Consider the following 18,898-nt stretch of genomic DNA (forward strand, 5'->3'; position numbering starts at 1 on the left):
AAATTAAAGTAAAAACCCAGAATAAGATTAATGGACAAGGAAGGGTTTAGATCATCTAAAAGGAGATGCTGAACTTAGTTGCCTAGGGCTAATCAGAGTTTGTCAGAAGGCTTGAGGTGATGTTTTGCTCCTCTTCAGGATGTAAGTAAATGCAGTGGATGCATCTCTGCATCATGGATGGTGTTTCTGCATCAGAGTTCAGTTTGGCAAGTATGTTTAGTAGAACTGTTCAAGGCTAATATATTTTAGAATGGCATGATAATCATGCACTAGCGTATTCTCTGTCCAGTCACTGAAATAACTTTGGCTATGTTTTCTGTGTTTCTGTACTGAACCCATTGCTATTGATGAACAGTGTATTCAGAGTATGCTTACCAAATCAAGCGTCTCAGTCCTCCAAGATGTACCTCTACACTAATTTTTATATCAGGTGGGTATTAGATGGGCACTAGGTTCCTAGCTTTTCTGAGAGAGGTATCTCAGGTCAAGTCTGAAAAACTAAACTAGGTGTGCGCCACAAAAGCAATATAAAGATAGGTTTTTCTTTTTAGTTCAGTTGCTTTATTATACCAAGATCAGGAATATATGTTTAAAGTAATTTCAGTTTAGGCATCTGTGCACCTCTGAGGTTTGTTGTTTGAGGGTTTTTTAAATTGTTTTGCGTTTTTTCAGTTCACACCTGGGTTTCAGTTTGCTGTTGCCTTGTGACAGCAAATATGCAACCTAACTTCTCGCTTTCTTACGGTACAAGAAGAGGCAAACATCTTGTACAAATAAATTATTAAGATAGGCTAGTTATAAAAAGAGTGGTCAACCTGAAGAATATAATTCTAGAGAATTCACCAAACCTCCATATTATGTCAATTGTATTACTGTATACAGAAGCAGAATGATTGCATAAGGTAAAAGTATATTCTTTGATTAATGTGTTACATTTCTTCTGAAGACCAAATCATAATGTATTAAATAAAATGTCTGATTCCTGCCTAGCTCCAAATGAAATGCGTGGATATTTTTTCTCCCTCAAGGCAAAATTTTTAGCTGCTTTGGGAAGCATAATTACAAAGACAACTGCCATTCAAGAAATAAAGCCATAAGACTTAGGGTTTTTTTCCTGTTTCAGGGAATTGGAATCAGTTAATTAGATCAGTGAAATAAGTTTAATAATTGGCAAAACTTAAGAACAATTTGAAGGGTTTTTCAATCTCTCAACAAAATCCAATAAGCATTTGAAAGAAAATCAATGAGAAATCCTAAAAGGCTTCTTATTTCTTTCTCACAGAATTCTAGCTTTCTTTCCGAAGCTCTTTTTCCTGTACATACAACAAAAACTGAAGAACTGGATCCCTCCTTCAGCCTGCACGAGAACATTGCAAAGGTAACAGAAATTGAGATCTAATTTATACATGCTTTCCTTCACGTAGCCAAATTTGAATTTGTTTATAGTTTTGAAAGATATTTTTTTCTTGTATATACTTTGAAAATAGTAAAAATTTGTGTAGGTTTTTTTTCAGTCAGATTCATCTTTGGAAAATACTGTTATATTGGTCAACTTTTGTAAGCAAAATCCTTTTATATGCAAATGATTCATTTTCTGTGATTCAGCTGTATTTTGTATGGTTCACATTACACTTCCTGGCACGAGTGCAGAGCAGTAAACCTCACTAGGTGGCAGGAAGTAGTAGGCATGTTGCTGTCGATTTTGTCAGTGAAGAGGTCTCTCTGAGGGCACCTTCGCATGCACTTTATGAGCTGTCATTGGGGTGCTCAGAAGGGAGAAAGGGGTGGCCATCCCAGGAATCTGGAGAGTCTCTACACAGGGAATGCTTCAAAAGTTAATGTATTCTGACTCCCCTCTTGTCACTCCAATATAATACTCCCTCTGTGTTATTTATTAATACTCCTTACTCTAGACTACTCTTTCTTTACTCTGTCCAATCAGCAAGCCCGATTTCTGTAAAGACACATGGCTGCAACTGAGTCAAGCTTAACAGATATGTGTGCTTCTTATACCTGGATTTCTTATAAACCTGAGCTTTGTAGACCTCACAAACAGATTTTGGAGCTACTTATTTGAAGCTACTTCTCTTGGAAAAGCAGCTACTGTTGAGATATTTCTTATGGCAATAAGAAAAATAAATTCACAAAGAGCAGACATTCAGATTTAGCATGTAGGTAGTTCAGAATCTTTGGCAAAATAGGCAGTGGCTGATCTTGTAGGTTTTAGGGTTTTGTTTGTTTGTCATGGGTTTTATTTAAAAAAATTGAATACATATTCCTAGACATTGTTTTGAAGCTTGGCAGATACTGACAGTTATGGAACAACTGTAAGACAAGAGTCTTCTCTGAAACCCTTTAAATGGAATTTCTGGCATTTTAAGCCATCCTTGGTGCCAAAGTGACTGAAAACATTCACCAAATTTCTTTCCAGAGACTGATGGAACTGGGTGTGTGTTTATTTGCTACACAATTGATTTGCGATTAACTAGCTGGTGTGTGAGAGGCCCTATATAATCTGAATCATCTATATTTTTGTATTTGCTATATATTGTTAACGAGCAGAGAAAAAAATTATTAAATGGATGACTTCGAGCATTTTGATCCTGTTTAAATCATTACACATTATTTCAAGTGCGGTCATTGAGCATTACAATTTTTCTTTGACAAAACCTGATGAAAATTGCATTAGGATATGACTGTATTTCTGTTTTGCTTTTCAGACTGTAGCCCAGGATGCTGTTATAAAGATGAATAGTATATGCAACAGTAGATGCTGTTATAAAGATGAATAGTGCATGTAAGTGGAGTGAGGCCCTTTAGCTGGTAGTTTTGTCATCTTTACCCTAGCTTAATTATTTTGAAGTAGTTTCTGAATAGTTTGAAGAGCAAAAATTTTCTAAATTTCATCTGTAGTTGATGCTTTTTTCCAGTTAGTTGTTACCGTGTGGTTCACTCCACTCCTCCCCCCTCAGTGTCTGAGCCAACATTGTCTTTCTCTTCTCCTGCAAAATGGGCTTCCCTTTGTCCTTCCTTTATCCTAGTGTTTGCCGTCTGTTCCAAAGTGTTTCCAATGTGAAATGTCCTGAAATGTATACAGTATTTTACATAAGGCCATAGTATAGCTTTGTGTTGTAATATTTATCGAGCTTCATACCTGAGGTGACGTCATATCAACTTTTTCCTTGGTAAGAACTTCTTTCAGCCCTATGTTTGATTCTAGTGGCTGCATGTTAGTGCAGACAAGCTGCTGCATATGTAGTCTGAATTCTAAAGAGTTATCTTATTTTAGAAATTTCCTTTTTTAAACTGAGAATGCTTTCCATGATTTGGGCAACCTGAAAAGTTCCTGGGACATTGGTCATGGTGGTGGTTTTTCCTATCTCCATTATCAAAACTCTAAATATGTCCTGTGTATGCTGTGCACATAATTCTCAATGTGAGCCCTTTAAGGAGGGGAAGGGGGGGGGGGGGAATTATGATTTATTTTTTTAATTTGAGAAGAAAAAAATATCAGTTTGGCTGTAATTAAAACATCTGTAACTATTAAAGGAAAGGAAAGGAAATTTGAGTTACATGGAGGTACAAATCTTTTAAACAGTATCTAAATTGCACAGTTCAGTTGATCGGTTATCCATGGTCAGTGTATGACTGCTAGCAGAATTCTAGGTATTATACTGTGCACATGAATGATGCATGATGCTTTCTGATTCCATAATTTTTGGTTCTAGTAAAAAGTGCATTGTTAACATGTATTCTATTTACCTGTTACTGTATATGCCTGATGGTTGTCTTTGAGCTCATACAGGTGAAATTAAATAAGATACATTTTTATTTGAGTGAGAGAAGTAGATGAAATGCAGGAATGTTATATATCCTGAAATACCATTTCATCTTGTATCGTTGAAAACAGAGCTTTGTTGGGTTTTATAAGCAAGCTAAAAGGAAAACCATTTTTGTATTCATGAAACTACAGAAATTCTGATGCAGTTCTCTGAGCACCTTGAAAACCTTACAGTTTGAGTGACCAAGACTTAGTTTCTTACTGAAGTCTTTAAAGTAAAAATATTAACTGGATACGGGATTTAAAGGAAATGCTATAACTTATTTAATGCTATAACTTATTTAGTTAAAACTAGGCACTCTAGATGCTATTCTATAATCTGAAACCTTCATATTTTCATGGTGGTACTGTGAACAGATGAAGCCAAGTTGTATCTTCAGAAGGTTATAAATCTCCAGCTTTATATTAAATCACTCATACTTGAAAAAAATAAATCCATAGTGAGAGGCTAGCTCACAGGTAGAGAATTTAGACTTCTCAGTTGGAAGTTAATGCTCCTCAACACATACATGCCAACTGACTGTACATGCTCCATTGTAATTGCAAATAAATTAGGTATCATAACTGCTTCTGAAATTCTAACTTTTAATTTCAAAAGACTTTTTACCCAAATTTTTTCATGTTAAAAAATATTCAAATATAATGAATTAAACAGTAATTTTATTGTTTTGTTGTTTCTTTTATTTAGAATTGGTTAATGAAAATATTTGAAACTGTAACTTTTTATTCTTGTTACCAAACATATTTTATTAAAAATTTTGACAAAATAAAAATGTCATATTCCAACCTGCCTTATTCACATAAATATCTGGTTATTTTAGCACTATTTATCCAAATATTCAAACCCTTTTTTACAGAACCAGAGTAGTGCAAAACACTGTTAATGAGCTATAATGACATGGAAGACTGCGAAAATCTTCATTTATCAAGTTTTCCATGATATTAGGTTGTAGAAGTTAAAATTGTAGGAAGCTGAAGTTGAGAAAAGACCTGTGATATTCTGGAGATACAAATCTTGGAAAATAAATCCACAATATTGTAGGTCAGTAGTTGTCAGCTTATTGTTGACTGAGTAATATTCTGCTATATCTGAAGTAAAGACTTTGTGATGTTCAGAGGGCTGGCATGAGATTAGGATTAGACCCAGGAAATTCTATGATGTGCTCGTATATTAATGTAATTCCTTGTGCTTCAATGATTGCTAATTTGACTATAGCATCCACGTTCAGTAAATAACTTTTAACAATAACTTTTGCTTCCGTTAATAATCGTTGTATTTTGTTTCCTTTGGCAAATCTTAATGACCAAATAAAATTATGCTTAAACAGGCAAGAAAAAGTGAAGTTTCATAGCACTAAAAAAAAAAATCCATTTTCCATATGTAGAAGTACGTATTTTACAGCTGCTTATGTGAGAGACTTTGTTTTCAGAATTACAGTCTCAGTTCCTTTAGTGACCACCTGCAAAGAACAAAGGCATTCCTTACAGCTGAGTGTTGCAGTACAAAATTTAGTGGTATCTCATGTGAGGTTTGCAGACCTTATAATTTCAAATGTGTTTTCTAATACCTATATCAAGTGTTAAAATGGAGAAATTGTGTCTGTGTGACAGAGAATGGATTTTCCCATCAGACTAGGAGAAGTTAGGTGAAACTCCACTGTTATCAAATGCATACTTGAAAAAGTATGTGCTGTTCTTCAAGAAGTTTCACCAGTGTTATTCAACACCATTTTTCATCGTAACTAGTCAGTTGGAGTTATTAACAATTTTGAAAACACTTAAGAAGTATGCTCACTAGAGTAGCCTAATAAGGCTGGGATTATGCAGTTCTAAAATCTTTAATGGCAGTCCCCCATCAGGGAGTGCCACTGGAGCCACTTAACCAATATCAGGCATGGAATAATAATAAACTTTTATTGATTTTTACTTTGGCAGGCACCAAAGTGTTGAAAGGTATGCCAGAAGTGACATAATTGGTTTTATAATGAGTTATGGGTGCTGACAGATAATTCTTGAGAAAATTATTAGTGATCCTCATTATTCTACACTTCAGTTATGGAGCTGCATAAAGTAGAACTAACAACCATAATGGAATTAACTTCTAAACATTAAATAAAACAGCAATAGGGAGAAGTGTTTGCATTTTTAGGGGAAATAAGGAGTCTTTTATGTAACACACTGTGTTTTTTTCCAGTTTTTTAAAAGATAAGCACTTCCAGGAAAATGACAGGCAGATTCTTTTCTTGAGGCAAATGAAATGAAAGTACTGGACTTCAGGGCTGATGGTAGATGAGATTCACATTTTGACCATAGATAAGGTACAGCAGAGGAATGCTGGTTTCAGGAATCCTCTAACAGGTTCATTTGAAGCATGGGAATGATGGATTCCCACTTACCCGTAGTCTGGTCCCATTAATTATCTAATACAAAACATAGGGAACCTATTCCTCTCGGCAATGCAGTGATATCCATAACGTTGATAGTTTCTTTCTCTGTAATTTCCCTGAAAATTAACATCTCTGGTTTGGTGAATATGCTACTTCTGCTAAATATTTTCATCTTCCTGCATGGTATCTGTGAATGAGCTGCTTTTTTTTTTTGTGCTTCTGTACTGCAAAAGCAAAATGTATGGTTATATATAAAACTGCTATATGAGATTACAGTAAATTGCTGAAATATTAAAATTATTAAACACAATAAGATAACACAACATATCTAAATTAACATGAAGGTGGCAAATCCTTACAATGCCAAAGACCGAGAATGGAAATTTTTAATCAGTAGGATAATATTGTCAAGTACAGTATTAATGCTCTTTCCTGCCAGAGTTCAAAATCTCATTGTAGCCAGCCAGCTTGAAATTTCTTTGCATTTCATTGAAGCATCTGTTGTAGTTTTGGCAGGGATGCAATCCCCATAATATGAAATGGAAACACTTTCACAAACCATGTACCACATGTCTATGCTGCAGAGATTTACCAGAAACATTTCTCCCAGCGTGTTATTGCTGGCATAGCTATAGCAGCGTACCTTCACATTCATGTGTTGTTCCAACTACAACATACCCTTTTCAGTATCAGATTGTTCTTGAAAAAGCTGTGTGGTATTGTGCTTAGGCATCCCAAGGACCTCTGCAGCAGGGCATCTGTACATTTGGATTTCCACTGATGTATCTTCCATTTTCATGTAAAAATTTCCTCTGTGTATAACTAGAGGATCTTTCAGAATTGTCCAGCATTTCCAAACAGCAGACATGCAGTATTACTCCAGTCAGAGTTGCAGCACTTAAAGTGTTAAAGTGTTCATGTGGCACTTGCAGAATGACTCTGAAATACTCAGAATATAAAAGTCTGATTCACACAATTATGTTGCATATCCAAGGCAAGTCCAGAAAACCCTTTATCTTTGAAAGGCCCAGGCAGATATATGGCAACCTCTACCTGTATTACTATATGGTGTGCTAACTGGAAATTTTTGCTGTATGCTATGATTTCTGTAATGAAAATGTGACACTTTGGAGTTCAGTTTTCACAGGTAATTTCTCCAGTTAACCTTCTTCAGTGTTGTATGCCTCGTTATATAGTTTTAAATTTTCCTGTCTCCAGTCACATGTGCCAGTTTTTCACTAAAAAACCTGGTATATTTCATTTCTCCATTTCTTTTCATCGTACCTCCTAAGGCAATAGTTTTGCACAGGCAAACAGAATTCTCTTGTTTTTTTAAAGACAAATTATGCTATGATTTTGTACTTTGAAAACAAATTATCCAAGTCTCCAGCCAAAAAACAGGAATATGGACCCAGGGGCAGGTGACAGAGGTGCTGAAGGTAACATAATGGAAGCACGGGTCTCAGTGTATGCAGTGAAAACCCAACTGGGGGGCCTGATCAGTATCAATATTTGAGAAAATCTGCTGCTGTTACTGAATTTTTAGATGTGTAGTTTGAACTTGTTTTGGACATATCAGAATTGTCTGCAGTATCTGTTGGTTTCTCTGTCATGCATAAAGCACCTGGATGGGCGTTTTGGCCTGAGAAATTGCAGGATGACTTGGGTCAGCTCTTAATTTTTCTGTTTGTCCTCCTGCAGCTGGCAGCAAATTCACAGTGTTTCAGCACCTCTCATCTGCCCTAAGGTGGTGTAGCAGCATAGGTGTAGTGCAATGTGCCAAATGCCAAATACTCTCTCTGGGACTTAAATGACTTCCTTTGCTTTACTCCAGCCCCTCTCTGAGGATCTTACTGGGACTCACAGTTTAATGGTATTTGAGATGTGCAAACTATTGTCTGTGGTGACAATCTGACTGAATTTGCACAAAAAACAAACTTACCCAAATTTTTCTGCAAAGAAGCATGGGCATATTTCACAGAAGTGTTTTGATTTAACACTTGTTCTGTTAAGCACATGAAGGAGAGGTTTTGTTTTACATTTAGCCTTATTGCACAAAAGAGCATATAATCCAGTTCAAGCAGAGGGTAAATATAAACCTGCTGAGAACTTCCTTCTAACAATGTGTATTTTATTCTGTAGCTATTGTCAGCAGCAATAAAAACAAGAGCTCATCTAGTGATATAAACTTGCACAGTAACTTTGGGGATGCTGTATGAATTGTGGTGAACAGGAAAGCATTCAAAGGGAAAAAAATCTGTCTGGGGATTTTCTCAGCATTAAATGTGAGAGAGGTGACTTTGCTGTTAAAGACATGAGGTGTTCTGACAGACAGTCATACTGTGTTTGGCCAGACACCATATTCTCTATGTGCTCTAGCTCAGGGTAGATATGCTTGGAATTTTTCAGTAGTTCTTTGTTACTAAAAGCAAGTAGCCTGGAGGACTTTTCACTTTATGCTTGAATTCTGGTGGATAAAAAATAGGTAATAGAAATAAGCTGAAATTGCAGAACCCCTGGTAAAAATTTGATGAACCAGCTGCAATGTCCAACACAGCTTCACTGGGTTCAGTCAAGTATTACTAAAATCAACTTCATTCCTCTATACCCCTGAAATTCTTCATGTCTTTTCTGTTAAGAATTCCTCCAAAATGGAAGAAGTGTTGCAGGACAGAACTAACTGCATTTCCTTCTGTGCTGTTTGTTCATGGAAAGATGTCAAGAGTTGACTGTTTCAAAATTGTTTGTGGGCTTCTTTTTGAGTAGCTGGAATTTAATGTTTTCAGTTTAAAGAACTGTGACTGCTATGAAAATATCAAAAACACCCAGGAAACTGTGGCTCCAATAAACAAAAGAAGGTGAATGAATGAGAAAACATAGGTATCATTAGTAGCATGGTTCATGTGGAAACCATTCCCATGGATTGTCTGTGTACAATCCTAATTGATCCATTCTCTGAGAGAATAAATTCTATGTACCTTAAATAATTTTGATATTGCAGCAAGTTCTTGGAAAAAAAAATAAAGTTAGCTTTGGCTTCTGTCGACTGTTTCTTAACCAGATTGCTGTTTAGAACCACACAGCTCCTGAATTCTTCTTTTAGACCTAAATATTACTCAGTTGCTTTCAAAATTTGTCAGCAAACTGTCAGGAAAATTAAAAAAAAATCATTGCATCATTTTTCAAGCTGGAGTTGCAGTGTAAGTGAAGTAAGCAAATACATGTCAACTCCGTCTGATCCAATCAAAACACAGCATAAACATATAAGTTCATACATAATGTATCACTTTAAATCTTAAGATAAAACCCCAAGATTGGTGTAGTTTGTACATTTTACACAAGGTGTGTTTTCCTCCAAATTTCAGCAATCTCACTAAACAAAAGGAGATAAGGTAGGAATAAGAGGAAGCAGTTTAACCCCAATTTTATATATGAGAAAATTAAATAGCTTGGGTCAAAAATGATACTTAGAGTAACTGAGCAACTACTTCTCAATACCTGAATTCAGCATTAACTTGTAGAATATAGTGATTCATCTGATACTGTAGTTACAAATGGGGCATAATTCAAAGCTGAAGTTAGATTTACGACTTTGGAATTTAGCACTTACTTGGGTTTTGATGGAATTACAGCTACTGGCTGTGAACAACTGGAAAATTTTTACTATGTATTGAAGCCGTGTGAGTGCCTGTGTTAGTGGGACTTACCTGGCGTGGAAAGAAGTTACAGTGCCTACGACAATACCTTAATTTGCAGTGCCTTGGTTTAGCTATGTTGAGAATTGTGATCTGACTGTATCTCGTGCTGGTTGCTGAGTGCTACATAGGTGACAGGCTCTCAGCAAAAATGTTTGTGACAGATGTCTTTTTTTCTGTTGGTTGGTGATCATGTCTGTGTGGAGAAGCCACTGGATATTTATTGCATAAGTCAAATGATTGTTTACAATTGGTCCAATAGTGGCTTTGCACTATGTGATGAGAAAGTTTATTTTTCATCCATTGCTTTTATGTTGAAAATGTAAGTTTGTTGTGAAGGATAGTGAACAATTGGACATATGCATACATTTTTTAAGGAATGTCAACACATGTTTATAGAATCATAGGATCATTTGATTTGTGTTCAACCACTGAAAAAACAAATATGAAGCTTGCTGCTCTAATAGGTAGAAATATGCCTGGGGTTATTTGAATTTTCCCCTATGTTTCCCGCTTCACACACTTAGTTACTGAATTTATCAGAGTATGATTTTATTAATCCATCAGTATTACCACAGGCATTTGTTATTGGTTACCAAATACTTCATCTGCCAAAGATGCAATCTTTATTCTTGGTATGCATGTACTGAATAGGACTTTCTGGCTGCCAGAGTCACATGGTAGTTCAGGGTATTCCTGCTTAGACAGCAAGAAGGGACAGAGGCAAATAAGATTAGACTTCCTCTGGTCATTTTTGCCTTCAAGACTTAAAAGTTCAAGTAAGATCCTTTCTGAGTCCAGCAGAATAGATTTGAGCTCATGTGTTGACATAATGTGCATGAGATTTAGTCAAACAATAGGAGTCATAGCTAGCAAGCACTTCCTTGGGCCATGGACTGGTTACTGTAGTGAACTAACCATAAAACTGAAGGAATATAAAAGATGTGTTGTCCTACAGTGGGAATGATATTTCTATTTCATAAGCAGAGATCATATGCTAGCTACAAAGCTATTTTTTATTTTAATACCTGCTTGTAAAACTAGTGGCCAGGAGTTTCATAAATTGCAGCCTAATTCCAACCATGCACATACAATACTGATTTTAAAAGACACAGCATCTGTATTATCTATTGAACTAATTTTAGTTCAAAATTTAAACTAATATTACAAAGTACTAGAAATGGACTTAAAAATGTTTTAAGACAACTATCCAGTAACGAGAAAAAGAAAAGCACGAATTCAAAAGGATTGAAGGAAAGAAGGATACAGATTTTTTCTGGAGTAGCAAAATAGTATATTCTGGTATGCTGCAGCCTTTTTCTCATCTGCAAATATTATGATTATGTAGAAATAGAGGTTAACCTTATTTTATTAACCTTGTTTAGAAGAAGTTTTTGTCCTGAACGATATGTCCTTTGAAGAATCATTCATGAAAAAGTAGTGTTTTCTTACAGTTATGTTGTAATTCTTCAATCACAGAGACTTCTTGTTTTTTCAGTAAATGAAAGGATAGCCCATTTATTTTGTTGCTTAGATATATCAGTAGCAGGTGTGCACTGATAATGCATGTGTGTATTCTGAGGAAATGGTAAATTTCTACTTAATCTGCTTTAAATCATTACAGATAAGCAGTAAAATAATCTCTATTTAGCTACCATGAGATATGATCCATCAAAATGTATGTAATTATGTCTTTAGAAGAATGAAACTCTTTGTGACAAATTAGTTTTAATTCTTAAATGGCGGAATAAATAGCAATAATTTTGTATCTGACTTCAAATTTCATTATGTTTTTCTGATTTAATTAAATGTGAACTTTTCAATACCTTTGTTTACTAATTTATGGTACCCTCCTTTCATTCTGATGGAGCCAGAAATGTGTGGGGTTTACTATTTGGGTAATGACAAATATGTAAATGCATACTGACACAATTCATCAATATATATTGTAGTAAAGGAGAGTAATTTGCCCAAAGGTCATAGACTTTCCTGCCATTTATCTCAAACTTTCCTGGAAAGGGAGAATAGCATGGTTAATCCATCAAAATTCATGAAAGCTCACTGGAATTTCAGAGCATCCAATAAAAAAAATGGGCTGCACAATCAAGGTAAGATAAAAATTGACATGTACTAAGGATGATACAATCAGCATTGTCAGAAATGAATGCTTTTTTCAAACATATGATTAAAGTAAGTATGAAAATGGTTGAATACAAACTGATTTTAATCCTTTCAGAAGAAATGTGACATCTTGTTACGCTAAAACACCCTTCCTTTCTAATCAACAGCATTGTATAGGCACAACTTTTTTAATTTGAAGTGGGGCATCCTTACAGATTTTACATCATCTTGGATAAGTTTTCAAAAGTTCTGATAGTTAAATAACTTGGGGAAAATTTGGGCAGTGACTTTCAGCAAAATAGCTTTCCTTTATTGATTACTAGCTCAATTTGTAAACACTGCCACCCAAAACACAACCACTGATATCACAGGTTAGTGTCCCCCCCAATTCTATTTTGTGCGTGGTTTTTTTACATGGTAGATATTAAAATTTCTGGGTTTGCTTTTCTTAATGGTTTTGGGTTGTAGGTTTTGTTTTGGTTTGGATTTTTCTATTTTTAATTAAAGCACTTAGTTGACAAATTTATGCTTCCACTTACTTAATTGAGCTCTGTATACACACACACACACACTGTTCACAAAATGCAAATACTTTGACAGAAAAAAAGAGATGTTGCTAAAGGCTCAGTGATGTTTTCTATATTTTTATAAGATATTTTACATGTAACACAATTTCAAAAATCTTTTTGATAATACTCAAATCCACAAAAGCTCAGTTTTCTAGCTCAATATACTTACAGTTGCACAGCATAGAGACTGGCAGACATTTCATTGAACATCCCAAAATATCCAAGGCAACAAAAAACCAAACAGTAACTCACTAGCTTCTGCTCAAGTTAGCATACTATTGCACTACTCCATGATTCTAAGGGATTTACTGCTTGCTTTTATTCAAACAGCGTCAGAACACAAAGGTGTAGATTGCATCATTTTAATCTATTTCTTTTTTTTTTAACTCTGTAGGTTGTTTTCTTGAGGAATTTTGAAACACAGGATTAGTGTCCTGTCAGATAAATGAACCTGATTTAAACAGATGAGCCCAGATCTAATTTCCCTTATAGTACTCGTTCAGTGTACTTCAGTGGAGCTCAGTCTGGCTTCAGCCACCGTAGGAGCCAAAGGTCTCATGAAGTGTGCATATAATGAAAAATTGTCAGATTTTTAGTTGCTCATGAAGTGTATGAGCCGATAAGAGATGCACTCGCAGATTTTCAGGTGCAAAATGAGAGGGCACGGCTGGAAGTACATAATTCATTATTTTTTGAAATAAATTTGTAGTTTTATTCTGCTTTGTGAATATAAGACATTTGAGAATTAAATTACAAGCCGTATTCTGCATCCTAACAGTAATCATCCAGCACTGTGCCACATTGACATCGCTGCACTTGAGAGGGGAATTCAGTCCTGAAGCTTAAAAGGAAGCAGTGGAGCATTCTGAAGACGAAACACTAGATACTTGTATTTATGCAACTAAAAGCTTGATTAGGCTCAGTGGAATAAATACTCTGCTACAGAAGTTTTAGGTATCATAAAACAGCAAAATTGATTAAATGAACATAAAAAGAGATTAAATTCCTTTTTCTCTTCTTCGTTATCACTTGATGTGGAGAGCATTCCCTTGTATGAGCACACCTTGTGCCTCAACACACTGTGATCTTTGATTGTGGCAAAAGAGGTTTTTCCATAGAAAGTCCATATATAATATAACTAAATATATAAATATAATTAAAGCAAATTATACAAGTACTTAAAGAGCTAGTAAACTTGGAAGTCTTACTGTTACACGTCTTGGTTTTAGTGTTTTTTTTTTTTACCTTGAAAGAATGATATTGGAATGTAAATTTTCAGTTCAACTTTTTTCCTTTTTAGAAGTATCTTGGAAAAGTAAAAAATTCTTGAAGTAATAAATGCTTTCTTCCCCGTGTCTTTGATACACCACTTCTGATTCGCTACATCTTCCCTTCTTATCACCTACATTCCATCAAATTCTGAGCTGAATGTCAAGTTTTTAGCACCTGCCATTGGGATTGGATTTTCCAAAGATTTTGAAGCTAATGTAATAATGAAGATCATCAGAAGTATCCATTAGTCGAATGCTGATGACTTTCTAGTTTCACAGCTCCCCTAGGTCAATCTGAATGCTACCACAGAATGAGACGGATTAAGTTCGATGGACTGAAAAGTAATCATTTGGGTTTTTTTCTGGTTTTGCTTTAGGGATTTGTTTTGGTTTTAGCTCTCGGTTCTGATTTCCCATACAAGCTTTAGTGCCTGTGTAAGGATGAGAGTGAGAAGTGCATGCATAGAGTAGGTTAGAAGCAGTTATTTCAGCAAGAGCATAATTTTTTATAGGCTTTGAAATTTGAACTGAAAGGGTGTTGAAATTGACCCAGGGAAGAGTAGTTCTTTACATCAACTATTGCAAGTTGATAATTAGATCTGCTTAAAATACAAGCCTTAAATTTAAGTTGTTTTCCTGTCTGTTGTTATTTCAGTAGAATTGTAGAAGTATCTTGGCTAAACATGACAAATAACAACAAATTGCTACTTTTCAAAAAAATTAGGGTGCTTTGTGGCTGGAATGTGATTTATTCTGAACTTTAAAGGAGGATGTGAGGAGGAGATTACAGAACCTTTTGTGGAGCTTGTTATTACATCTGGAACTCAAGAACTCGCTGTGGAAGTTCTGATTGGAATTTGTAATACCTAATTAAGAGTTAATGTGTAAAGGCTGTATTTGTAATTTCGCTGCTAAATGCTGAGCCCCAAGACTGTGCTTTAGAAATATATCTGTTGCTTATACCTGTAAAGTGCACATGAAAAATGCCTTAATCAAAACTTTATTTCGGGTTTGTTGGTGAGATTTTAATATCTGTTATGTTTTTTATTAATTTGTTGCAGGGTTTGTAAATATGCTTTAATATTAGTAAATCCATTTAGGCAATATTTGCTGAAAATCCAAGAGATAAGCATTACTTGACTCTTAAGGAAGTATACGTTTTAGTGAAATTCCTGAAAATGCATTCCCATTTTAGTGGTGGCAGTATTTATGGTGAGTTAATGAGAAGTGAACTCTGAGAAGGCAGATTTGCATCTTCTGATTTTACTAGATATGCTGATATGCTCAAAGCTATATTTTTTTTTGTCTTGAATGGCACTGCCAGCTTATAATTTTCTACAACCAGTTTATCAGATATGAAAAAGAGATGACCCTGTATAGCCGTTTAAAGTTTTTTCCCTTTCTGATTTTGGATAGCCAAGAAGAGGACGGTAAGCAGAAGGATAAAGCTAGTGAAAGGGCTGGACGGAATGTAAGAGGAGTGGCTAAGGGCATCAGGTTTGTCTGTTGTGGACAAAAAGAGGCCGAGGGGCAACCTCATTGCTCTTTACACCTGCCTGAGGAGGGGAAATGGAGAGGGAAGTGCTGATCTCTTCTCTCTGGTAATCCAGTAATAGGACATGTGGGAATGGTTCAGAGTTTCACCAGGGGAAGTTCAGACTGGACCTTAGGAAGCATTTCTTTACCAAGAGGGTGGTTAGACACTGGAACAGGCTTCCTGGAGAGGTGTTCGATGCCCCAGACCTGTCAGTGCTTAAGGGGGCATTTGGACAATGACCTTAATAGCATGCTTTAACTTGGTCAGTCCTGAATTGGTGAAGCAGTTGGAGTAGATGATTGTTGTAGGTCCCAGATTTGAAACCACAGTACACATTGCTTAAAAGCTCTTTGAAATGGCCATATTCCTCTTTGGCTCATTCATGTTAACTGTGTCCTTGAAGAAAAAGCCATGGTACTAGAGCAGTGCTCTGATCTCTAATGATTAATACCTTCATTTTGATGTAAGAAGAAAACTCATGCAGTCTCAAATATTAACAGTCGCCATTCCTAACAGCTATATTGTAATAAAAACAGAAAAAAAAAAAAGACATGATAATAAGAGATTGTAAAATTCTGTGAGCACATTAAAACAGTTATGTCTCTTAGAATCAAAGATCTGATACAATGTACCCTTTAGTTTAACAATTATTGCAAATCATAGCTACCTGAAAGAAAGTGAATAAGCAGAGTACTTCTGTACTGGGTGACTGGAACACAGAGCAGTAAATTTGAATATAAATGAACATAGCCTGCAGAGGAATCTCAGATAAATCACCAGAATTTTGTAATTTTGATAATTTTCAAGCAGCCAAATAAGGAAATGCTTTAAGACTGAATGTCAGGCCTGCTCTCCCTGGCCAATACAAATTTGAATACCATTTATCTTTTGTGAAACTGTGATCTCAATGAAAGTACTTTTCAGCTAAGAAAATAGCACATAGAGAAATGCATGTTGGAATCATTAACTAAACACCTTTATATGGCAGTTTGATTTTTGGTGTCATTGCAGGGTCAGGTTGGACTATTATATAAATATCATCTAGTCTAAAAGTCTTAAAGAAATTGGGACCACAGACAGATTCTGTCTTAACTGACATGAAGTATCTTCTGATACTGATATTCGAGCCAGTGCAATCCTTTTGACTGAAATATTTAAGGAAAATTTTAATCTTTTTTCTTCCTTTTTTCTTGATATAAGCTGAACAGACTTGTAGCTCATGGGAGACTCATGTGAGATCCTAATGAGACTATGATAGTATTTGTTTCTTGATAATGACCTCACCATCTGCTTCTAAACATTAATACGAAACTGCATACATCCCTGCAGAGCATATCCAAAACAAGATAGTTTTTCACCTGCACTACACAAATTATTTCTTAGAAAACCTTGTTGTCACACCTGTGAAAAGATACAAAATGAGAAACAATGTGAGTGTCAACATCCATTTTCATAATATGGACCATGTTTTTGTGGATGCTGCCACATCAAATATGACAGCATTGCTCTAAAACATATTTGATTACAGTCTACCTCAGAGAGTTGTTTTGGTTTTTTTTCTGAATTACGATACCTAGTTAACAGATAAGATGAATTTTTAATGTCAGAATTCAGTTTAAATCTTGTTTCTGTTTACCTGACACATATTTTACTTAATCTGTATTTGCCAGGAAAGGACAAGGATACTCCAGAGGCATTTGTTTTTCTTAAGGAAATAGAAGTAAATAAAAATAAAGATACTTGGGTACAGCCAATATCTGAATCTACAGCAAGTGCTTGTATCTCATCATACTGTTAGGAGTTGTTATATCATCAGTCTCTCATTGACTAGCTGTCAGAGAAGAGTTTTGGCATCTTTTTTGAAAAGCAAAACTATACCCGTACTGGAAGTTGTGATTTTTCTCCTCTTCATGCCTCCTGCTGGGCTTTGCTGTCACTTCTTTTCCCAGCCATGTTGCAGGAGCGTGGAGGACTTTTTAAAAGGTACTTGGCTGATGCACTTCAGCCCACATAAGCAGACCACTGGGAAAGATGTGTCCTGTGAGATGGAAGCCCTTTACTGTTGACTTAGCAGTAGGATATGGACAAGAGAAATTACTTTCTTGCCTGCTGAAGAAAGCATCTTCCAACATTGGCAGAAGCACCCAAATTCTGACAAGCTTTGGACAGTTGTGTTGCAATCATGTAATGTAAGACTAGCTACATGGGCACGTTTTTAAGAAGTGAGCTGTAGTTCCAAAATAAAGAGCTATAAATCTGTGTCCCATTTAATATCTTATGCATTCAGCCTGTCAAGAAACAGATGATATGTTAGTGCTAACAATCTACTTTTCATCTTCCATTTATATGTACAATAAATTGCTTGTAAGTTTTCCTGGTGGACTTTTAAAAGCAGAAGAGATCAATACTTACAAATATATACAAAGTTTATAAAATAGCAAGCCCTTAGAAAATATTAGAGTACATAAAGTTGTTTTCCAGTATATTCACAAGTAGTGAACTGGTGCTATTTATGGGCATTTCACTCTGCAGCTCTGCCTGTCCCAGGTCTCTAGAGGGAGGTGAAGCTGAAGACTAGGAGTGCATTCTTCTCAGAACTTAAACATGGTCATTTTGTTTTATTTTATATTGATGAAGTTGTGTTGACTGCCAGATTCTAGTCTTGAGCATAGACTTGATATCCCCAAACTGTCAGACCCACGACACTGAACTTAAGTGAACTTGTTTATAATACATAAACTATTTTAATATATTTCTAAAGCTGGAAGGCATATGATGCTTTCTATATGGTGTCGGGTAGTATACCTGCCTTTTTTTTTGCCAATAGCCACTGATTTGCTTAGTGTGCTGTTAGACTGTGGGTACTGGCTATTTGAAGATACCATCCATCTCACATGCACTATTTGCATGACATCATTATCAAAATCCATATTATTTGAGGTAATAGCAAATCTGTAAGCTTTGATATTATTAATTTTTTCTCATTGCATTTTTTTTGAAAATTATTGTATGTTTTGCCCATGAGTACGTTCTGACTTCACTCCTAACAATTCTTATAGTCACTGAGGTACTTCAACATTGAATTAGAAACTAAAGTGAGGAAGCGAGAATCTTGGTGAACACAAAAATGGAAAACAGTATGATTGTTTGCTTTTATTGTGCTTTCTTTGTCTCAGTTACTGTTAAGACATATATAAGTTTGAGATAATTATGAGCATATATGAAATGAAGAACTTGCTTCCATTCACTGGAGAATGTCTGTGTGCTTAGAATATCTCTTAGTAAAGCTGTGACATATGTTGCTGGAATATGTTTAATTTCATTTAAACCCTTCATTTTTTTTTACATTTCAGCTTGAATTGCTTCACTGGTACAGACCATAGAAATAGAGCTGCTTTTCTGAGAATATTCTGGAAACAACAAAAAACCACCTCTTTGCCTTAAAATATGTTCTTGTCATGACTTTTCAGTATTTCA

General features: G+C 35.4%; 1 protein-coding gene across 5 annotated transcripts in view; it reads left to right on the forward strand.

Annotated features, from left to right (window-relative positions):
* NAALADL2 (N-acetylated alpha-linked acidic dipeptidase like 2) overlaps positions 1 to 18,898 on the forward strand; it is a 358,350-nt gene that overhangs the window by 296,948 nt on the left and 42,504 nt on the right. For all 5 annotated transcript variants that reach the window (XM_061367075.1, XM_061367074.1, XM_061367076.1 and 2 more), the window contains one exon: positions 1,283 to 1,378. In XM_061367075.1, the coding sequence (XP_061223059.1) occupies positions 1,283 to 1,378 (96 nt within the window). The remainder of the gene's footprint in view (positions 1 to 1,282; positions 1,379 to 18,898) is intronic.

The sequence above is a fragment of the Neopsephotus bourkii genome, unplaced genomic scaffold (genome assembly GCF_033783945.1).
Source record: "Neopsephotus bourkii isolate Nb327-2 ecotype Australia unplaced genomic scaffold, CSIRO-AGI_Nbou_v1 NB_1373, whole genome shotgun sequence".
NCBI classification, from domain to species: domain Eukaryota; kingdom Metazoa; phylum Chordata; class Aves; order Psittaciformes; family Psittacidae; genus Neopsephotus; species Neopsephotus bourkii.